General features: G+C 36.6%; 1 protein-coding gene across 3 annotated transcripts in view; it reads left to right on the top strand.

Annotated features, from left to right (window-relative positions):
- The window catches only part of LOC126843812 (cordon-bleu protein-like 1), a 100,806-nt gene that overhangs the window by 68,482 nt on the left and 6,913 nt on the right, over positions 1-25,411 (top strand). For all 3 annotated transcript variants that reach the window (XM_050581613.1, XM_050581610.1, XM_050581611.1), the window contains 5 exons: positions 8,013-8,057; positions 21,190-21,324; positions 23,866-23,987; positions 24,909-25,024; positions 25,089-25,215. In XM_050581613.1, coding sequence (XP_050437570.1) covers positions 8,013-8,057; positions 21,190-21,324; positions 23,866-23,987; positions 24,909-25,024; positions 25,089-25,215 — 545 coding nt within the window. The remainder of the gene's footprint in view (positions 1-8,012; positions 8,058-21,189; positions 21,325-23,865; positions 23,988-24,908; positions 25,025-25,088; positions 25,216-25,411) is intronic.

Below are 25,411 nucleotides of genomic sequence, written 5' to 3'. Positions count from 1 at the left end.
ACATGTGAAACGTGGACTAGACCGTAACACGACTGCGCGTAGGTTCTATCGGAAACCCCGTATAGAATAACGCCTCTTCATTCGCAATTATTATCGAAGCTAAATTATATACAAACGTCATGTAAAATTTGCTCATGAAAAAAAAAAAAATTACCGGATGAATTATTACGGTGTGGGATTTTTCTTTTTTCATTCATTTTCTTTATCAGCTACAGTTACTGTAGATAGCAAAGGCTGCAAATTCAGTAGATAATATACTTTACCGACGGATAGTGCCTAAGAGTATAATTCATTCGCTACCTACGGTTTATGTTGTGACTTGCGTTTCTTACAGAGAGATTTTACTTAGCGACCTAATGTCAATACAGCAAAACTTTTATCACAAATTCGCTACTATTGCATTTACGTGGAACACCTTGGCGCGATAAATGAAAACGGTCGTTTAGTCAAAGAAATTAAACTTGTAACCAATTCGCGAGACGAAAAATGTCTTGGTAATGACTAATGAACAAAGCTTTTTATGCTTATATATTTTTTCGCTTATTCCACCACCTCTATTATAAACGGATCTGTTACATTTGCTGAGCTACTTGACATTTCACAAATACCGTCATCCCCCTTCGTTGTAATTACAGACAAAAGTGGAAACCCTTATACTTTTATAACATGTAACAATTTACTCGGAACTAATATAGCAAATTTGTGTACCCTTAAATTATTCAAACCCAAATAATTTAAATAGTATGCAAAAGTAAACCCGCAAATTAAATCGACACCGCCTGAAATGACAATTTTTATAGTCAACTGAAATGGGAAACTTCCAAAAAATACAACGCATTTGTGTACATTTATTTGATGATATTTTTTTTGTTTTATCCCTGCGCGCGTTTTTAGTGACAGATTAATTTCAAATTCGTTTCAATTTCAAAAACAGAGTTTGGAAACTTTTTTTTAATAGCTTTTAATCTAAAATAACAAATGAACCGAAACAGAGGCTATTGTACGGTTGCGTTAAATGTGTATATTTAAAATACATTCGGTTATTACCTCGTAACTCTTTCGATTGCGGTAAAGAGAAAGAAAATGCACATACACACTCCACAATCAAACACCGGCGGATCCAACCGACAATAATTTTCGAACGTCTAACGGTCAAAATAACTCGTGAGTGTACTGTCTTTCAGTTTGTTCACCTTCTTTCTCGCGCTCTCGAGAAACGAGTAGTTTTATATCCGAAACCGCCCAATTAAATTGCACCGCCGTTGTTTTCTACGTCGCCTTCGATTTTTTTTTCCATCCAACTGCATACAACAGCAACAATGCCGCCAAAGTAAATGATAACGATGGTTTCGCTGGGACAATTCAATAACGACCAACACACACACACACACGGCCGGCTTTCACTGGGCAAACGAAAAACCGATCGTCCGTGGTAATTATGGCGCGGTGTAAGGCGCGTGGCCGGACAAGTCCAAAGAAACAGTAATTTAATAGTAAGACAAATCGTTAGCGGACACGTCATCCTCGTGTTTTTAGTACGCCATGAGAAACTTTGCGGCTGAGATCTTTTTAACGACCGCGGGGTGTGACCACAGACGAACCGACCGGCGAGGAGATTCGACCGTTAATCTTCTGCTGCCTCGGCCGGCGTTGAACAAATTTAAAATATCTATGGAGAAAAAAAACCAAGCGAAATAAATCCCAAGTCGTGCGTTCCGAGATCGCCCAACGGGCGGCGGATTAATTGCCTTATTACTGGACGATGGCCTTCTATAGGCCGGGACCGATCGATGACCGCACCGTCGGGTAATAACACCTATTGGGGAAGTTCATGTTGAAAATGAACGGTTAGCCTTAACATTATTTCCAAAAAAAGAAACGGGTCGACCGAACCTAATCGGTCAAGCGGAATGGCTTTTAATAAAATACGAAAACCGAGTGTTTGTTTTGTCGTGTTACATAATCATTTTTTCCGTAAACGAATTTCCCCCATTTTCACTGTAAATCCGAAGACAACTCCTTAGCACACGAAGTCGGCGATGTATTCCCACCGCCGAATTTTAAATATTCCACAAAATTACTTATCCGTACTAAAATGATTTTGTTGCACTACAAGTATCTAATTTCATGACCGTCGAGTTAATTTAGCAGAGGTCATTTAGCATGTAATCAATTACGTAATATAAACTTTATAGTTTTTCTTAAAGTCATGACGACCTTGTTTATCATTATTAATGTCAATTTAACGAGATTTCGCAGACAATGTCGAATTTTTCTATATTACACGAATATAATATGTTTAAAAAATAATTCATGATTCAATAATATTCAGTACTGGGTACGCAGGTATACTGAAAAGTGTATTATCATGTTTCTGATGGGGGTAATTTTTGTATTACTTAACTATATATGTGTGTAATACAAAAGTTTTGCTCGCGTTTAATGTAATATTGTTAGTTGTTAACAATATTATTTTAAACTTTGCACCGGTTTTATTTCACAGCTAAATATCGAGAAAAAATTTTCTTACGATAGGGTCGAATCAAGATGCGGATGTAGTAGAAAAACAAGCTTAAATATTATATAGTAGAAATGTGGCGGCGGCAAACTCTTTATAAGAGTAGTAAATGTCAGATGTTTTTGTAGAAGTAGTAGTCCCAAAACGCACATTATGTGAAACCAACCTAATTTTGAAAATATAAAAACAAACGAAAAGAGGCCAACGCGACGAATACTTCCAATGCAAACCACCGACTAATCGGTCCTCTATTTTGTTTAAATCAAAAAACGTGTTCAGTCGATAATTAAGTCTTTACAGTGCATTAAACTATTGAAGGATTAACTCATAGGTAATAATAATAATAACTATTAAACCTCGAGCAATTTGAATGTATTCGTCGTAAAAACAATGTATTTTATTATTAAAAAAACACTGCCGGTATAATATTACTGTCGTATTGTATATTATTCATAATAAACTTTCCAATTGTTTTCCTTTTGTTCTTCCTATTGAAACCACCGTTAATCAAATCGACTGTGCACACACATACACACACACCAACACGGATACGGCCGAACGTCTACAAGAAATTTCATCTGTTGTACATTGAAATTAGACCGAGGTGTATTAATAAAATTGATTATTTATTATGTTGCTCCGGTGTATACTTGATCGTTTAACGAGCCCGGTGTGCAGATCGACGTTGACCTTGGGCAAAGCGGTTTCGGAGAGTGGCAAGGTCGACCTTTTATACAGCCCCGTAGCCAAAGCTCTAGGCGTGAAAAACTAGTTTTAAAGGTGCCCCGACTACAAACGCTAAAAAATTTCTTCGACACATTACTCATGGCTCACAAATACATACAGGTGTACTAATCCCACGCAACTCCCGGCGGATGCAAATTTCTGTAGCCCGTTTTGACAACATTTAATACATTTTTGTTAATATTAGTGGGGGAACTAACTGCGAATTTTTTTTCTGTCGTCGATAGGTACATATGAATTTGGACAAATATGAGTTTAACAATGATTTTTTTTTTGTGCCTAAAGACGTTATTTAATTCTATCTTTGATAGAGATACTTAATTCGATCAGATACCACAGGCCGTTCCTAAAATTTCGCTATCCTCCAGCTCTAAAATCAAATAAAAAACACTCCAAAATTAACTACCCTCTGTTAGGAATCTGAAAGTGGAGAAAGTTTTTTTATTTATTTCATATTACTAGGCGCAGTTATGAAAGTCGAGGTTTAAGAGTTGATTGATAATTTTATCAAAATATTTGTACTTTGACAATGATGAAAAGCTCAAGTTTTTCGTGTGTTTTGTGTATAAACAAAAATATAACTAACGACATCACTGAAAACATAATTTGAAACACAATATTATAGTTATACACATTTTAATATATTAGATATACAAGGAAATATGATACATATCATATAACATGATATGTATCATACACTTTGTGGTTTTTAGTAACAAACAAAAATATTGTTTTCGTTAGTAAGTAGACCTTGTTTGTTTTGGCTTAATACAACAATTTCTTTTACAACTTTTCGTTTTTAACTTTTTTGCACTAATCACTGACTATCCCCAAATTATTTTATTACTTACAAATGTAATAGATAGGTACTTCACACAAACTTAAACCGGTTTAATTATTAGTTTAACTAATCTATAATCTTAATAAGTATTACGGCCTTTTAACCGTATTCTGTAAATCCCAGGCGTTCACAAAATATAGACCAACTTGTTGTGTGTGTTTGCGTTGTCAAGATCCTCTGTTCGAACCTTTTCTGTACATAAATATAATACTATTTTTCAGCTCTTCGTGAGTGGGAATTAAAAAATTATCTCTCTTACTGGCTTATTATTATTTTTATTTTTTTTTTTTGTTTAAAGGCCGTAGTCACTTACAGAAATAACTATTATTTAACGCGTGCCATTAGCACGTCGAACGTTCTTAAGATTATTAAGAGTTTATGATAGTGATTAGCTGACGGACAGACTTTCTATTAGGAATGGCGTTCAAAAATCTCAATAATCACGCGTCGACGACTGAATAGCTATTATTATCATTATTATTTTAAATGAACATTGTAAACGTTTTTAAAACGGTTGACGACGATTTCTTGCCGTGCCCGGAGGCCTTGTCACGGATGTATACCGCTTCGTACGGTTTCCCGGCTGGGTAAATGCATAATACATGTCGTAATCAAAAAGCCATATAATATGACAGCACATCCAGTGTTATTCCCGTAGGAAACAAAACCATTAGGGATTATAACAGCTTAACGGCGTCGGATTGGACACGAAATTGCCGATGGTCGCAAATCCTACCGATATATATTATACACTTTGCACATCGGCAACCTCGAGCGAATAAAACGCCTGCCATTGGTCCAGCGGTCGATGGGCGTGGCGGTGTTGATAAGCGAAAACGTTGCCAAAACGTCACCCGCCTAACTATGGGTAGTATAATTTATATTGAAATCGAATTAATGGTTCCTGTCTCCCTGTTTTGCTCGGTTACAAAACAAATATTTTTTTGGAAATTGTTTTTTCCGTCGACGAGTCCAAAAAGTGATAATTAATTTTTGTTGTTTTAGATGCTCGCTTGTATTCAAAATATCACTGTATCGTAATTACACTTTCCCTATTCGTATGTGCCACGGACATAATATAATACCCGCGTTTGCATTTTACTATTATTACTAATTAAAAAATGCACATACTATTATTGTATTTGTGTGTAAATAATAATATTATAATTAATACACTCGAGTTAGTACATTGTACTGTCCTAGTCCTGAAACAATAATTTCTCACAAAAAATGATTTCCTTGTTTTATTATTTTTCAATGTCACAAATACAATGCATTTACATGTTATTTTCAATTCTTTCATTTTGAATAATTCAAAATTAAACATAAAGTTATTAACTAATTAAATACAATTTTCTAACCGAAGCTAATATTTAAATTGACATTGACACGAATACAATTGTTTCAGCGCACATATTGTTGTTGTTGTTTTTTATAATTTCATGGTAAAATGGACTTGTAAAAAATAAAGTTCTATTGTTTGTTCGAATTTAAATTCTACGTTTTAAAAACTGTATAGAATCATCAAGCAAAAATTGCTATCGAAGGTCCTTTTGTATAATATACCTGTGCAAATCTAATCCTACTATTCTTATTTTTATTTATTGAACTTTTTTGCCGAGTCTCTTAAATGTTAATACAAATTATTATACGCCAATCCGCGTTAAGTTCAATTTTTATATTATTTTTCTATCGAATCTCGTTTTAAGTAAACTTATTCGGAATATTTTGTTATCAATAAAAAAGCTGTACAAATACACGTGTCGTTCACTGTATTGATTATATTTATAAAACAATAGTACCTGTATGCAACGTTAAAAATATTACGACAGGTTGTTTAAAACTAGTAGATGCGGTTATGGGTCAAAAATAAGGAATAAAGTGACATTAAAAAAAAAAATTAATAAAAAAACACTACAATTACTATAAATAATAACTACGTAGGTATAATATGCGTCGAAGGTCGGTGTGACAAACAAACAAAAACTGGTCTAGCTCAGTGTGTACCTCTGCTATAGTACTATAGTGCCCGGAGCTACATGTACATGACCGTATAAAACGAAAATTAAAATGACTATACAATATATAATACAACAATAATGTTAATAATACAAACCTATTCCGCGCAAACAGTTTTCGTACGGCGTAAGCGAATACTGTGTAGTATGAACTATATTACAGTCATGGTGATACACGTATTGGATGTGTTTTGTGTAACAATACAATATCTAAACGCATACATGTGTACCATTGCAAAAAAAAAAGTATTACAGCTCCAGAAACCTACATAAAGTCACCACAGAAAACACGTAAAACATACACATTGTACTGATACGTCTTATGTGTCAAATGTATATGTAAGTATACATATATATATATATATATATCTTATATGGATTACGGTTTAAAAAGTCCCGCCTATGATGATAATACACACTCTTGTATGGTCAAGGTTTATCGCCATCATTGCAGGCGGCCACCGGAAACTGGAATAAACATTTTTTTATTGAACCGTACCAAAAAAAAACTCCCGCCAATACTCGACTTGAATGTTTAACCGCTAACCCGTCGTGGGTAACTTTCCTACTTATCATAATATAAAAAAACGCGTTCATCGAGTTTACACGCGAACAAAATAACCAGCGGTCATCTGACGTTCAAAATATATACAAAAAAAAAAAAGAAAAGGTCGTTCGATTCCACACATTTTTTTTATGTATCAGAACGGCTGACGCGATAATAAACTTGAGCACTAAAAAATTGTTTCTTGCACTCTGGATTATTTTTGACCATTTACTTTTTACACGATTACGGTATTATTGTATAATTTATTTTACTTTGCCACGTGCCTAGTTACTTTTTATTTTGATCGTAGGCCCTCGATTGTATCCTAAGCCCTGGGCGGAGTCCTATGGTGCCTCTGAACATCAATCCTCCGGGATTGTAGAAAACGTTGACACGATAACTAACAACACCGTCGGGTCAATATCGAATACACTGTTACGATGAACACATTTTTTTTTTATGTTAACTAGTAAGAATTATTGTTTTTTTTTTTTTTTGTGCGTTTAACCTTCTCGAAAACAAACAAAACGATATGCACACGAGTGGATTTTGTTTATGTAACAACACCGACGACCGTAACGTGTATTAAATGTTATGCAAACGACGCGCAGAATAATACAATGTGATCAACGGATAAGCATTATAATAATATGGCGATGGTGATGAAGACGGGGGTTGTATATTTAAATACGGACGACAACGACCTACTTGCTTTCTGGTCAACCCGTTATAATAAACACATACGTTAATCCATAACGATGATTGCGCATAACACGGTCGTGTATGAAATTTATCCATTAAAATAATGTCATTATCATAACAATCCGTGCACAGATGTATGTGTATATTAATTGTATGCAAATCTTCGGCCGACGAGCACGCGGTCAACGGATGTCTTTTGCATTTTTTTTTTATTGATTCATCGTGGCACAATTTTGTATTTGGCCCGCCTGAAATAATTGCTTGCGATGTGTCTTTTGTTGCATGGCCGAGAAAGGAACACGAGTTCTCCTTGGTCGAATATAAATATGTAATACCATACAATGTATTTCACAGAGAGAACCCTACGTCATGCATCAAATTTCGCGGTTTCTATGTCTCTAAATTAAGAAAAAATCATAATAATAAATGTACAAATAATATACAAGATTTGTCATACATAAAGTATACCTATTCGTTATCAAAAAAAAAAAAAAATGTATTTAATAAAATACTAAAAATATCTACTAAACTTTTGCAGATGGCCTTCTGATAGTCAATTGTACACGCCGTCATACTCTAATGCCACGATTACATTTTACAAAATATATACTAAGTCTACGTTTTTTTTTTTTTTTGTTACAGGTCTCAGTTAAAAAGGACTCGTTCGAAAAACTCGGAAAAATCAAGGTGAGTTTCATCTATAATAAAAATTAACCGTTATACTATCTCTCTCTATCTCTGTACCCGTTTTTATTATTAACACAACCCTTGCGGTCATAACGTTGATTGAACCGCATGCAATGTACCGATTTTCTCACAAGATTCTACTCCCGCATACAAACCAACAATACACAACCTACTCACGCACCGCTTACTCTAGTAGTGGTTGTAATAATAATAATAATAATAATAACATCGTAAGTACACACACGACGAAAAACCGACAATTTCGATTAAACCCCTTGGGCAGAGAATGGGACTGCGTTAGGTAAATAACGTACCGCAAATAAAGGTATAAACCAATTGATGGCAAGTGCAGTTCATTATAACAACGGCCAACCTCTTTTCCATCTTTACAATCAACCACGGGTAACATAAAGATATCGATCCGGGAAAAGGCGTTTTATGAGAAAACCTCGGCCTTTTTCCAACAAAAATTTAATACATTTTGAGCACAATAACATACAGTGCACACACACACACACGCATATATATATTTTGTATACATTTTAAATTATATCCGTAAAACTTTTTGCGTTTGACGTGTTTACGACAGCCGTACAAATGTGCACTTCACTACTTGAATAACAACGTTTTGAACGCGAACCTGACCGACATGTCTCAAAACCCGTAGACCTTAATATTATTTACTACAGAGTTTACACGAGAATAAGATTTACTCGTGCTCGTAGTTGTAAACTCGAATCCGTCCGATAGACACTATTGAGATTCGGCGCTTTCTTTTGGTCGATGTGTGTACATATTATAAGCGCAGGCGGATTATGCATTGTGACCGAACGAGGCGGAGTTGCCCCTCGCACGCACTCGGATTTCGAATAATAGGAATTGTTTTGTGCATTGTGTACAGGCATAATATTATTATAAGCGATCCGATTCTGTGTAGTCCCGTTTCCGGACATTGAGATTATATTTCCTAGGCGGAGAAAACGAAAAAGCGGTAGATTCAAGTCATACTACTATATTGTACAAGAAGTCGTATTATATGTCCTGGGGTATTTTTTTTTTTTTTAAACGGTCGCACCATAAACCGATAGCTCCGTCGAATGCTGCTGCGGCGGCCGGTCACGCCTGGCAGACCCCGAAGAATCGTTTCGGAAGTGGATGACTATTTTGCCGGCCGAGTGTGACACGCCTTTTAAACGGTTAGCGTGCAGGCCAGCGCCCCGTGTGCGTGTGTTTGTACGATAGGGATTTTTTTTTTTTAATACATTCATAACGGTAGTGGCATATAATAAAACAGATAAGGAGAACGTGACCGGTACGAGTAATAAGACGAATCTAAAAAAAAAAAAAAGTATAATATTTATTAAAGCAATTGTGTTGTTGTTGTTACGACGGCGGCGGTCGTGTGTTTTGATCACTCTTGTCCTCCACGAGAGAGACCACCGCCGAGTTACACCTTCAGACGGTGTAATAGATGTACCAGCGATTGCCGGAGTACATGCTAGCCTAAAGTTTTTCACCGTGTACAAGGTGAGATCCACCAAGTATGACCCAGTCAATATCTTATAAGATACTGGACTATTTTAAAATTAATCTCAACTTAAAAATAATGGAAACATCTTGTAAGTTCTTCTTCTTCTCTACTAAAGGCCTTGCCTTGTCGTTGCAAATCTGGTTCTCCTCATTGTTATGATTAACCTTCATTGCTTGTTTGGGAAAATTAATGCAGTGGTTTCCCGTTGCCTTCTGCATCTTGTAAGTTACTATTTAAAAAAATTTAAAGTTCATAGGGTTTTAATACATGGTGGGGTTATATTGTTAAAAATATATATCTATAAACTGTGAAAGTGTGAAAAAGAATAATTAAACCAAGGCTTAAATCTTTTAAGATATTGACTGGTTCGTAGTAATTTTATAATTTATTATCCATTAACGACTGCTTCGTCTAGCGCTTAATCGGCATACACAACAATTATACTCGTTCGATATTATTCGTTAACCGTATTTCCCGCGGACATTAGCATTAGCACATTTCCATTTTGGCCGTTTCCTTTGGACCGCCGGCGCATACACAGTGTAATATACTACAAAGTCATAATACCAGCTAGAAAGTGTACAAATATACTAGCCCGTGGCATCCACGACCATAGGAACACGAACGTGGTGCCCACTTCAAACACCATAAAATTAATATAACGCGTTCGCGGTATATACAATAACAATAGGTGTGTGTGTGTGTGTGTATGATTCCAGGTGGCCGATCGAAATTAAGCTGGGAATTTATTTCTAATGATATCCATATGAGGCGGTAAAGGTTGCGCCAAACGAAAATCCACTTTAATTTATACTTACTCGGGATTCGCCATCAATCACGCGACTGCAACACGTCCCTCTCAAACGCGCACCTACGCCTACCTACCTGACTTGTGTGCGTGCAATAAACCATGCTCTCGCGTGTTGTGTTCGCGATGTGCCCGTCTATTTGTGTGTGGACGGTGGATGAACAATAATAATGATAATCATCATCATCACACGAGAAATACACCCATGTCCATGACTATGTACACAAACGCGGAAGCCCCGAAGCCGTGTGCTCTATCGATTGAATATACCGTCGCGTCGGTCCTAGTGTACTTCTACTGTTATTATTATACTCCTAGATAACCCGTCTCTTTTGAAAGTCGTCACTCGAGGGCCCACAACAGACGACCATATACGATAAATCGTATACTCGGTCCCGGCGGCTTGTCGTGGCTTAAAACTAAACGATTCGATGGTCGTCATGGCGTTGTGAGGCGAACGTTGTTTTAATTGAAAAACGTCCGTTTTGACGACGTGCGCGGACCTGTTTAGGCGACAGAGCGGCGGTGTGCGGAATTCATCGACAGAGCCTAATTACACGTGCTTACCTTGAAGGCGGCATAACCTTGGCGTAATGGTAAATACTTAAGAAAACCGCGTTCCCGCACAACAATCCGATATAACAGCTATTAATGATCGAAAATTCTACACAAAACTATGTGCGAGTACGTGGGTTATTGCACTGACGCGGTAATAATGCAAGTCGAAAGTAAAACCTTATCGCGTTAGGCTTGTGAAAATGCATTCTGCGATTTGACTTCAGAAAAAGCTTTCTTCTCGGTCGGTTTCACTTTAATTCCGAGCCATAAACGAACGCGTTATGACGGACATGTGAACTGGCACACGCACGTGGTGGACGGACAACCGCTTCGGACTCGTCACTCTGCGCTGATGTGATCCCGAAATACCGTGTGCCCGACAGCCAATTTAATATACGTCCGGTGTAAACCGAAAGATATTGCGGCGTAGGCTGTAGGGGACGTCTAGGTCCTAGACAATATGATTGCCCGACGGTTCATATGTAACCCTCTTCAAAATCGTTAATTATATAAGCCGGATACCTTATCCGTTTTAACTGTGTGTTATTTATGGTTAATTATTAACAATAATTCGAAGGCGCCGTCCAAAGTTATATTCTAGTCTTGTTCTAGCCTTGAGACCGATGATTGCATTCATACGGACGATCGGAATTCGAGTGCAGGATATCCGACGGGAGTGCGTAGTACAACAACGAAAGTAAACCGACCAATATCGATAAAATGTAGGATTAAATAGTAATAAAACGTCAAACAGCTATCTTGGGCGCACGGAGAAATGTCCCGCCGGAATCGTGACGACAACCGATGTTACGTCGGCGGCGACCTTCTGGAGTTCACGGTTGTCAGCCGCGGTATGCGCCACGTTCTTCGTCGGCTGCCAGACGTTAACAATAATATTGTAGTACTACTAATAATAAAATATATTAATTGTGGGACACGGGTGAATCACGGAAAGTAAAATAATATGTCGTGTTCCAACCAAAACGCGCGTCCAGTTTGTGAAAGTGTTGGAGAAAAAATAAACATTTTTTTTTTGGTAACCGGTGAATCGGATTAGAAAAGGTCTTTCGATAATAACACCGGTATTTACCAAATGAGTAATCGTGACCGCTGCACAGCCGCCCATACGAAGTGATCAGGTGTAAACGGGGGAAAATACCTTGTTGATTTTCGATATTAAAAAACGTAATTTTAATTAACCTTAATGTTTGTCGAGTTTTTGGTGTTCCGGACTAGTCGCTCTCCTCTCTCTCTCTCTACGTTTCCGGAAGAGATATGAAAAAAAAATGATTTTTTTAAAAAAATATTTTAAAAATCATTTTTTTTTCTCTCCACAAACTACGGTCCAAAGTGCAACTATATCTATTTTTGCTTCATTTATTTGACAGTACATTAGGTCCGAACACAAGTCTACAAACCGTCAACTATGCAAATTAGACATATCGTCTGAAAACACACCATTAAAAAGAAAATAGATATAAAATTACAAGTACCGACAATTCCATGATATAAGTAAATAAAAATGTTCACCGGCAAATTCGTAAATCGTCCATGAAAAAAAAAGCTAAATGTTGTTTAGACTGAAATAATGTCACCAATCACACGTTACTATTACAATTTTGATCTTACATTTTGACATTTCATTTTATTGGAATATTACTAACTAGTATACTAATATTCTACCGCCATTCTAGTCTGCAATGTCGATCCCTGAGAATCTAAATCTTGGTAATTTCCCTTGACGGACGTTGAAATTTGTTCGTTGCTAAACGTTTGCGCGTCCCACTGGCTAGTTCTACTTGTTAGTTACCGCCGATGACACTTTTACTATTCTACAATAGAAGAGCTACAATGTTGTGCAATTGTGATAAAAGTGAACGTGTTCTTGTTATTCAGTGTAATCGGTGACATGGAAATGTGTTGGCTGCGTAATTCGATATCGTTTCGAAATTCGGTTACTTGCCAAATTAGAAGGGCGAAAGATGGTATAAAAACGGCAACAGCTTTCACGGGCCATCAAACGTCACTTCTTCTGTTGTCGCTAGTCCGTTGAGAAAAATTTCTGTTCAGCCGACCGACATTTCTTGACCGAAAAACGTATAATCCATCGTGTACAGCTAACATTATGCTCGTTTAAGCGTTAAACCTAACGGCCTTCCGCTGACGTCAAATTATAATTAAGGGCGACCGAGGTTTTTTTTTTTATTATTATTGTTATTATTTCTTTATACTCCATATGACCAATTAGAGCGTGTTCATCGGCTAGGTTCGAGGAGACGGCGGTCGAAGGTGTATGCGTGCGAGTCACGTCCTATCTGGTTGTTGACCTCGGCCAGACACCGTTGTGTGTTGGGTCTGGCTGGTCTTAAGACCTAATGAGAGAGAGAGAACGGACAAAATCGTTGTTGGGAGTACATTTCGTTGTTACCGGATAATAGCGGATAAATAAAACGAATATGTTGTAAATATTATCCTTACTCGTGTAAGTACTTTGCACAATAGACAGAGAAAGCGAGCCCGAGATTCTCAGCTGAAAGGACAAGAGTAAAAACGAAAATGAAGCATGCGACCGCCAAGTAGAGTTTTCGCATGGTCTTCGGCGGCAACGGACAAAAATGTTAATTAAGAAATTGAACGCATTTATAACATTTTTTTCCCAACAATCTAAACCGGTCGCGGTCAATACCGATTCCGTGCGAGGAAAATGGAACATTCAATGTTTGACATTTAATTGCTTATCAGATTAGTAAATAACACTGAAAACATTTATGTGGATCGAGTAAGCAAACAAGAGCTCGTTAAACATAACAACCGAATGAAAGTGTTATAATTCCGGTTCACTGGATTGGTGTTCACATATAAAGTCTACTACTGGTGAATTTAATTTCTGTTTGTCACTATTGCCAATCGTTTTAAGATTTAATCGTTGGCTCTAGTAAACAATGATTTTGTAAACCAAAAACTTCTACATTCTACCTTTACTCAGTATAGCCGCAACAGTGGAACGGTGACTATCGCTCTGAAGATATCGGTCCGAAACGACAGGTAACAGCTAATGACAACGTGGATAGATTCGAAAATGATCAAACTAACTATGTACTTTCTTAAGTTTTGTTTAAAAGACACATACATGCCAGAAGCCAGATAGTAAGAGACGTGTTTTTTAATTCACTTCATGTCCCAAACAGAATTTACCACAATAACAAATCTTCGAATGGGAAAAAAACAAGTAAACTTTAACCATTAACGTTTATAAGTTATTTTATATATATGTTTTGTTGTTAAAAAATCATATAATTCATTCTTCAGCACGTTATTACTTTTTAAGGCTCCATTCATAAATCGTGTATTTACCATTATTGGCAATTGGGTAAATTTCGAAATCGTCTAAAATATAAACTAACGGTTTGAAGTGCGGCTTGTGCACGTGGGTTGTGCTGTTTGATAAATGCGAAATGGAGACGCTAGAGATATATAATAATTTAAAGGGTAGGTTCGAGAGATATATTTTGAAAAGGAGATGTTACGCGTTTTCCAAACCCCAGCAACATTGTATGGATGTGTTCGTTGACCAAAATATTTATTGCGACAATCCTGGTCGGTAGGGACCGAAATGTCAAAATGGCCTTAAGTCACTCTAATCGACCGGAGGAAATTGCTTTGAACGGTTCATCGGATTTTCCTATTTGAACAGTTGAACTCCTCGTCGTTTTTTCCCCCGCGTTGAAGTTCTACCGGACAACAGGATGTGAAAAAAATTCGTGAACGCGATCTAAATTATCGTCTTACCCTAATGATACGGTGTTTGGTCAGTGCATTCATTCATACCAGCCGCCGTGTGATTACCAGTACCTATTTGATGCTTTCACACAAATTGGTCAGTGGCTACCATCATTATTAACGAAGGGCAGACGCGTGCACCGGACACTACAAAATGTCCATTCCGTGCAATGTTTATAATTGTAGAGAAAGTTCACGGATTAAATAACAATAATTATGCTAAACACAACGTGGTTGGTGGTTTATACATTTTATAATTTTCCAGCGCCTTGTTATTATTATTAATTAGATCTACATTGGCATTGAGTGTGTTTTTTGTGATAATCTACTGAACTGCAAAGAACCGATGTGCTGGAACCACCTTGTCCACTCACGGTTTACGCTGGTCACGGTGTTTATTTTATTTTAATAATACCATTTCACATCCGTCCTCAATTCCCATAATTTAGCTGATCTGAAGTAATTTGATTTTATAGACTATAGTAATTAAGTTTAATATTGTCATTAACTTAGTACACTAGACATATTATTTATTTTTACTCAATTGCACATATTAATGATGGTTAGAGAATAATTAGCAAATGTTATAAAGTATCAATGGTATACTTATTTATTATTAATGGTAGGACGACTGGCGTTTCGTCAACAAACTTGTTCTGCACAAGATAGCTCTCCCGAGACTTAAACGATAAAATAAATTATTCCTATTACCATTAAAATAAAAAAATGTAATCCAACTTTCCTTAAGATTAAAAATAAAGATTAATAAAAAAAATACTTGCTGGCTAAAACTTTGTTGTAACAGTGTTGTAAATCGTTATCTAACTGGCATGCCTGTTTATTTGATGACACACCAAACAATATCATGAGACTTGTACAAAATAAAAGGTCTTAAATTATATAGTAGCTATAAATAAACATTTATATTGCCTCTACGCTCATTCTCAAAAGACATATAATAGAACAATTATCCGTAATCCGGATTATCTATCAAGTTGTTTTGTAATAACTTTATAACACACAGGAATTCACATAGAAATTATTATCGACTATTTCGTTAAACAGTATCGAGTGCAATTATTCATCACGTGATTGGCAGTAAAATTTAATCTACACATTTTTATACCTCGTACTCAAGTCTAGTTTTACGTTTTGTCAGTTTGAAAATTGTATTGAAAAAAGTCATAAATTATACTATTGAAATTTGAAACTACCGGTCGAGTTTTTTTATTACAAAAATTAATTTGAACATATTTTTACATCGACCTATTGAGATTTCGCCAAGAATAATTATTTTTTTTAAGGTGAGAGTAAAAACCAATTAGTCATTGGATTCGTCAAACGTTAGGCATGTTTCGAATATGTTAAACCGCCTTGAGACAGCTTCATCGACCAGTGAGACGGCCCCTAACCGCCGCATTCGCTGCTGTGCTAGGTGGTAGTGGCCAAACGGGTTCGAAGAAACAGGTCACTGGGTCTCTCTCCACGAAAAAGATAAATAAAAGCAAATCCGGAAGAACCATTTCGATGCACCTTAAACTATATTACTATTTATTATGCTAACAAATTTCATATGAGCAATTATCAACGCCACTTGGCTAACTTGATGTGAAACACAAATCTGTTTAGAATAGATACTACGATTGATATCCCCTCTCGTGTGATCTCTAAGGTATATTTTATTAGTGGAAAAGATGGTGAGTAATATCGGAAGGGTGTCACGAGAACCAATACAACTTGATGCAACACCGGATGTTGTACTTGTAGAAAATCGCAAAGTATCGCGGTGTACCGTCATTCTAGATATTGTTGTTAGAAAAAGTATTTTAAAAAGCGCCTTATTTAATATTTGCATTTTAAATTAATTGTAAACCATACGCATTTCTCGTGACCTAGCATTTAATTTGTTAACTGTTTGCGTAATACCCGTCGAATACTTTTGTCAATTATTTACTTAATTGTATTGTTTTCACTACTTGTTTTGCCGAAGGCTACCCAGAACTGTTTCAGCGACACGTCATATAGTAAATTATCTAAATTAAAATACGCTCGCTTGTACCATAATGTTTGAATTTTTCAAAAACCGAAGTCATGTCCAACTGTCTGAACACAATAATATGATGGATGGAGATCGACGAGAAGTTTAAAAAATATTTATGTGACTGCTTGCTACTAGTGATAGAGTGTTGAGTTTTTTTTTAACTGTGCGCCCTACTGAAAACGGTCGCCTGCGGCAAACTCTCTGGCAAACACCGGCAGATTAATAGCAATTATATTTAACGAACAACTGTAGATTACCTATGGTCAACATCCGACTTCTGTTCAAACGTAGTAGATATGTCAAAACAACGTAATGATAATAATTATAGTTGGCTAGAGAAATCCAAGCGTGAACCGCACGATTGGCGTATTACACCCATGGTAATACAACCTAGAATCGCCATAACGAGGTGATATATTATGTTACTCTAGAACGTAATCGAATATTTAGAACGTGAAGAACCGTTTTGTTTTGGAAGCATTAGAAAACGTTCAGCGCTGTTTAAAATCGTTGTTGGGTTTTTTTTTTTTGGTGTGGATCGGTACAAGTTCAACGGCAACAAAAAAAACCACTAACATTTAACGCTCGCGTAAACGGTAACGTAAGAAGATGTCCAAGGCCAACTCTATTGTTCTTTAAACGGTAATTTTCATAACAACATGTCCGTAAACAGAGTGGAGTGACAACTTAAAAGTCATGATGTTTATCGGTCAAGAGGTTTTAGGTATATTGTATTTTTACGCAAACGTGCGTTAAGCGGTGATATTATGATGAAAAGATAAAAATTGCAAGAAACAAATAAACATCAGAAAATAATCAAAACCACTCGTTAAAAACTTAATTTGTTTTGAAATAAAATTAAGCGTTTTGGAAACATCACAAATTGTAATGCGTTTCTTGAAAAAATAAACTCCTTGGGTTCTTCGGGGCGTTTAATGGTTGCGGATATTACTAACAATCTTAAATTTAAAATAGAAAACAGTTGACTAATAATATCCTGTTATTACGCTATAGGTCAAGATGAAAACAAAAAATGACCAGAGTTTTTATGACTATAACGAACTGTGACCAATCGACATAAGACCTTAAAATACTTAACCAGCAACGTGTTGCACGACAGTTGCTGTCGTTGCGGCGGTGAATACTTTGTCTGTCACATCGTTATTGCAGGATACACATTACAGAGTTACATTTTATATTAAAGATTTTAATAAACAGATCCGCTAGGAATGCAACATCCGATGTTCCATTAGAAAATGTTGTGTTGATATTTTCTGTATCAAAGCAAATTACTCTCGAGACTCGACTACATCAAAATTAATATAATTTATTATACGAATGTCGCTTTTACTTTTTAATGGAATACATTTGAAAGGAGACGCGTTTTTCAGTACCTTTGCTCGGAAGTCATCCTATGCCTATGGAGAACGGAATCCCGCATTGATCACGGAGATGCGTTCTAATCGCATTTATACCTGTACCGTCGTGTTGTGGCTCATTATCATATGCTAAGTATAGAGAAAACGGACAATTAATCGCCACCTGTTAAAATCGCATCGCCATAAGGAACGAAGTAGAAATTAGCGACGATGGCTGCAGCGCGGCAATGACCCGCTATAAGTTTGGTGAACTCGGACAGGCGGAGGAAGAGCGTGCTGCCGGCGGCATCCGAAGGTCAAGGAGTACCGGTAGCGTTCGCTGTACTCGTATTATTTGCATCCTGCTACGTACGCCATGTATTAACGCCAAGTATAAGGTCAAAATCCGGATGAAGTCATAACCGGAACAATAACATACGTGTGATATATATAGCCGCCCACGATTACGTTTGTAAATCTGTTGTCTTTACAACGGAAAACACTGATTTGACCTACTTACTCCCATTAATGTGTTTTATTTATTGTTATCTCTTATTGACTTGACCCATCCACTTGGTATATTGGTATACTCAACTAATATCTAAAACTTATATATTTTATATATGCTAGCATCTAAACGAAATTAAATAACACTTTGAGTAATGCCAAGCAAAAATATAATGGAATTTTATAATTTCAGTTTTTCACTGTCGAACTGAGCTTTTATCAGTATTTCGATATTGCTGCTTTAATTGATTTGAATTTTGACTTGACACTCGAACAGTACAACGAGTGTTTAGCAACAACTGAACCGAGAGTGCACTGAAAAAATATGTTATCATTAGTTACGGGCATTGGCTGGTATCGATAATTTGTTGAAAATGTTGTACTGTCATAAGAATAGAGCGAAACATGTTTATCAATAAAAAAACGTCTAGCCAGACAAGCATGTATTTTCGATAGACGGTTCGAGTACAAAGATAAATTAGACGTGGTCAGATTATTGTATTATGTAATACAAAAAAAAAATGCTATGGAGATTTAAATACTCGGTCATCTTATATAAAAACGGTATTTTACTTTTCAAGATAACCGTATCCGGGCGGAAATTCGTTCACCGTATTAAATCGACCATTTTATTGCGGTTTTCAAAAATTGTAATTGTTTATTTTTTTTTGTCTTTGCCTTTTTGAAAAAGAAAAACCAACTCAGATCTCTCCCATAATGGCCTCGCGTTTCTTATGTCGCGCCGAATGACTCATGCGGGCATATTTGCATCTTATAACGTACCTAACAACGGGGTTCGGGCCGGCATTAAACTCTTCAAGACGTGTGTTGCGATTACACAGACAATGGTTAATTATTATGCCAACTCGTATATGGTATTCTGTGAACAATAATAATCGCATAAACGCCTTCTCGTGCCAGAACACGATAATTATTATCGCCACCGAGTTTTAATTCGTCGTTTACGGTAATAATCGCACACTTGCACGCGCAGAGAGTCGACGGAAACTCTTGCGGTATAACTGTACAAGAACTACATAAGTACATACTTGGTTACTTTGCGGTCAAGTAGTGTTATGTCCATTTTTAAACGTCGCGGTCGCGGCGCCGGCCACGTCTCACTTCTCTGAACCGACAATGAAAAACACAAACGAATAAAATAAAAATTATAAAAAAACCTCAAAATATTGAGTAATTTGTTTTATTTTATTTTTTTAAACCGACCGTTTCGTTGCTATAAACTGTCCGCGTCTTGGCGTCCCATTAGTGGATACCTCCCTCGACGGGGCTCAGTCGGAATTGCTGGAAAAAAAAACAAACAACTTACCTTCGAATACTAATCGAATCGACGGAATTCGCCCCGGAGTGCGTACAAACCATTCCAAACTGGTTTCAACGACTTAACGACCAAAGTCATTAGATTTTGGCCAAACGCAAATAGGAAAACAACAAGCGGACTCTGCGGAGTCTACCGGACATCGCGTATGAAACCTATCATTTTTTCGTTATACCGGACACGTTTTTTTTTTTAACGGATAAGACATTAGAAATACGATTAATTTCTTCCGTTCTTTGAAAAAAGTGTACTTTTTAAAATATGGCCCTAAAATGGTATGTAAAGTGTCTAGTTTTTTTTTTTGTTAGGCTTTGGTTAACGGATTTAGAATCGGTAGTGCGTGTATCCATTCACTTTGAACATAATATAAGAGCCTCGTGGCAGTAAAAAAAAAGTTGAAACCAAATACACACCGTTGCAAAAAGCTTGGTGAAAAAATCATTCACTACCGCCACCGCATACACCTTCTCTTTCGTCATGCGTGATTGCTTGGCGATTTCCTCCCAAAAAAAAGTGCTCTGTTATTATACTTACCGACTACGTGTACTACTGTAATTATACCCCTCGTACTTTATTTGCTTCTAACATAAAATTTTTAAAACCTCAAACCCGAGTTGTATGAAACCCATAATATATCCGCGAAAAGCCAAACTATAATTATTGTGCCTGTGGTAACAGTGGACATGATATATTTTAACTAGATCTTGAACGATTATACTATATTATAGTGGTTTATTAATTCAATACTTGTTACATAATGATTATATGTTGATTAAAAAAATCCAGTACATACAACTTTATGAGGTTACTTTAATAAATATAATTTACTAAAAAACGGAATAAATAAAGTGGCATTAGCCGTATTAGAACAATAGCATAAAGTAAAATTCACAAGTCAATGAAATCATAATATGAGGACTAGATAAATGGAGCATCGAATTACATTACACGAGCATCTGTAATATCTATAAATATGATATATCATTATTTTTTAACCCTATTTGTATATTGATTAGTGTTAGGTATCATTTTTCTGCCTAAACTTTGCCTGGAAAGGTTTTAACCGACTTGGATCGACGTGTGCCCTCTTAATCTTCGTGCGCCGTGACTTGGGGTCATATTATAATATTCATATCGTGTCATCGAAAGCGTAACACATCATGGTTTGTCGGCGAATGTGTCACTAATGCGTTTGTATTTTTGTGTGTTACAGGATTGCGGCGAAGGCGATGTCCTTGCAGATAATGCCGGTGACGGAAGACACGCCTCCCGACATGTTGGCCGGGGCAATGGATCTGAACGTGATACTGCCCAACGGTTCCGTGATGAAGATGAGCGTCGAGAGAAGGTCAGTACTTGCTGGGCAACTGTAATATTATTGTCTTGGTCGTTATGCTATCGTAGTCGTCAATGATTACATCATAACCGTATACATGGGTACCACCAACCCTTTTCTAATGTGTATTATCGTCTAAGTGTAACTTTGAGACGTTTTAGTTGCAAGACTAAAAAGTAAATTTGTATGGAAATGTTGGTTACCGTGTTCCTTGCCTTGCTCAGGAGACGCTCTGAACGAGTAAAACCACCACCTGTTTGGCACCGAAATAAAACCTCGCATACTAAATTTCTATATCGTTGATACTTTGAGACAACATAGAGATTTGGTTCTATTGTGCCCTGAATAATAAATTCATTTAGTTTTTACTAAATGTATGGAATGCTGCGGATGTATTTAGATAAGACGAATTTTCAAAATCTCGAAGGTAACTGAAAAAGAAAGGGCGAAATCGTTTTGTTTTTTTTTTTTAACACTACCGTTGAATTTAGTTCTGTATTTTTAAATGTAAATGAAATAATTCATAATCAATAAAATAATAGTATCCATTGCATGTTTGCGCAAAAGTAAAAAAATGTTACAACAGAGCAATATTTTTCTACTCGAATTAAGGTGCTTATTTTATTTTTAATTTGTGTCTCGCATGACGGTACTTGTAACAAAAAAAACACCCTCGTTACTTTTTTCTGCTTTTAAGCATCCTAGCCCCTACGCATCATTATTCACCTTGACAATAGTGTTTATATGTATCTGTTTACTCACCCTTTTAAGCTCTCGAGTGTTGTTAATTATATTTATAAAGGTCGTTAAGCACTTACACGTGCTACTATAATTTGCCATTGCAATAGCTTTATATCAGCTGTACTGGACGGTAAAATAGATTTAACCCGTGGACGTGGCTAATGTGTATAAGTATATATCAACAGAGAAAAAAAGGATAGATGAGCGTCAATTACACATTAATTCTATTTTTATATTATCTTTAAAATCGCATGGTGTGTTCATAGGATTTTCTAAGTTTCATATAATATCTTGATTTCCGGATAAACTGAATTTCCAAAAAAAAAAAGTAAACTGAGGAAAAGTCCATTAATGACAATCGGTAACACCATTTATGCGTCATAACTCTTATCGACAAAGTGCTAACATAAAATCTGCCTGCTCTAAATAAAAACTCTTCGAAAGATCTATTTTTTTTTTTATTTTAAAATGTAACCAGTCTGTAATGTTTCTTGATTTATTTGACACGAGAGAATAATTTCGAATAGCCTAGTTAATATTGTAACTAAAATGTATCACGAACAATATAAACACAAGCAGACAAGTGGTTGTGCTTGAAGAGTACTTACAAAGTACGCAGCTGTCACCATTGAAAAATAAAGTGAAAAAAGCACAATAGTTGCAAACGCTTTTAGAATAGTCTAAATCATTACATAGATGTTTGTCCTGTTGTGACAATAGTGGTATAGGTAGTTTAATGTAGTTGGATGGCGCGGCTTGCACCTAGACTGTGCTAGATCACATTTGCATAATAAAATACCGTTGTGCGTTCAAAACGTTAATCTTTGAACTCGCCATAATAGTATTGTATATATTATTGACATTACAGAAATTCAACATTTAAACGCATTTCCGATTCGCAACATTAAACTTTCGACCTATTGACACGGTTACAGAGCCTGCAATAATTCAAATCTTATAATACAAAGGTGTCACAAAGTATAGTGGGTATTCTACTGTATTGTATTATTTGTCGACCTTCGCGCAAACATCCGTGTGCGCTGTTTTATAAATGTATAATATTTTAATTATAAATGAATATCATTATTATCGATAACCGTCAACCGTGTGAACCTTAAATCTCTATTCTAACCCGTTATTCGTCTTGTTCGTTTTCCTAGGCCTGGCTACTGTGTTAAATAGATGTAGGGAAAAAAATTAAATTAAATGCACAAACGCACATTGTCAACTGCCGCCGGCGCCAAACAACCGCAATGACGTCTGGCGTGGTGAGCGTATCCGAAAAATAATTTCCATTTCTTCTCTTCTATAATATCAAACCATACGATATCCGTGTACACAATAGTATACTGTATCGTTTCGTTTTCTATGATAAAATCGACAACCTGTGATCTCGATTCTCGGCTCGCCTGTACCCGGTGTAGTCGAGTAAAAAAAAAAAAAGTGTACGGTCTAATGCCCTAAATACAAGCCTCTGGGCTGTACGGCGCGACAACGACAATAATAATAATAATAACGACGATGACGAGAGGAGGTTGTTATAGATTTTTGCATCCATTGTAATCACCGACACACTATAGTAACGTTTTGACGGGCACCACGTTATACATATTATTATGTGTGTGTGTGTGATGCTGATGCGCAAAACAAGTGCATGTTGTGATTTTTTGACACGGTATGGACGAGGCTTGGTCCTCTATTGTTTTTGACCATTCGCGTGGGCTAGGTTCATATACTCGCCTCTCGGTGGTACTGTACGGTTTTGATTGGTTAATAATGGCGATTGTTTTTATTTTTGTTTTTGTTTTTTAGCACTCCCATGATAGACTTGCTCGTGCAGATAACCACGGCACACAAGTTGTCGCCCGGAAGCCACGCTATACACGCCATCGGAGATCTCGGAGTCCTGCCCTACAAACCGAGCACTCCCATCGGTATGTGCATGTATTTTTATTGGGTGAGGGTGCGGTTACCCCTGGTTAAGTTATCAGGTGCTCGCCGGGGAAAACGGCTAACGTAAAAAGCTTTGTACAAAGCTAAGCTAAGTTTGTAACCGAGTTCAGATAACATCACAACGCGACACCAAGGCGAAAATATTATTGTTTTTTTTTTTTTATACGAGAAATTATTACTTTCTTGGCGCTCGCTGTGTTAACGACAATATGATTGACTGCATTGGATGTGTTTGTTTTTACTTTCGCGTCGGTTGTACACAAAACGTCCACCCAATATCCATATTAATGGCAAACAGACATTCTGTCTGGTAGTCTATTTCTCGTTCAAGGTCATGTACAAAACAATCGAAGCTCTCTCTTTCTCTCTAAACAAACATAAATAACACAATAGTGTACCGACGGGAAATCCGGCGAAAAAATAAGTCTTATTCGAGTCTCGTTTTCACTTTTGCCGGCGACAAATGAAGTGTTTTTTTTTTTTTTTATAAGGTCCACATCCAATAAATTAATTACGGCACTTTATTTGAACAGCTACTGAATTATTAACGTTTTAAGTTTGCGGTCAAGTCAACAGTCGTAACCGCGCTTCTTCAATTTAACCGTCGCAATAACAATACCGAGCAACAGGTACAATACCCAACGCGCACAAACACAATAGTATAAACTTGCTTTTTAATAATTACTCTGTAACCGTCGCGTCGCGCTGTGAAGGACGAAGGATGTATTATTTTTTTTTTATCAGATTTCCGTTTTCAATGTCGACGGATTCGTTTGTAGTGTTAGTGATATTGCACGAACTCGGTGACAAAAAATGCCATTTTGTTATTTTGACCTTTGCCCACCTTTTAATCGTATTCCATCTCTTGTTTTTGTTTATTCATATTATGATAATTCGTACAGGCACCTTAGATACGTGGACGGTGAACGTCGTGCCTAAAAACATTAGCAAGAACGGCAGATACCAGTCGGCCGTCAAGTGCGTGCCCAAACCGTTCGAACAGACTTTTCGCCTACAGGTAATTGAAAACAACAAAAGCAGAGTGGCCTGAATAAAATAATTATTATTAATTCGTGCTTCAGGTGCACTTGCCGAGAAATCAGCTGTACGTGGCCCGGATAAGTCCGAAGACGCAACTGTCCAGTATTCTGAAACAAGTGTGCTCCGAGAAGAACCTAGATCCGGCCAAGTATACTCTGAGAAAACCAGGTAATATAAGTAATATCATAGGTGGTATCATTAGAATAAACGGCAAAACCATAGTATTTTCTTGTGATCGATTGGTAGATCAACGCGGCTGTGGTTATACGATTTATAAAATATAATAACTATGTAAACGTTTCTAAACGTTTAACTGTAAACGTTTTTTGGCATGTCGAAAGAGGGAAGGAAAATGAGTTAAACG

This window comes from Adelges cooleyi, unplaced genomic scaffold (assembly GCF_023614345.1).
Source record: "Adelges cooleyi isolate 19-005CV unplaced genomic scaffold, UGA_ACOO_1.1 ACOO_flye_CR_arks_rails_tigmint_CR_PRNA_574, whole genome shotgun sequence".
NCBI lineage: Eukaryota > Metazoa > Arthropoda > Insecta > Hemiptera > Adelgidae > Adelges > Adelges cooleyi.
The sequence above is the reverse complement of the archived record's forward strand: the minus strand, read 5'-3'. Positions and strand labels throughout refer to the sequence as shown.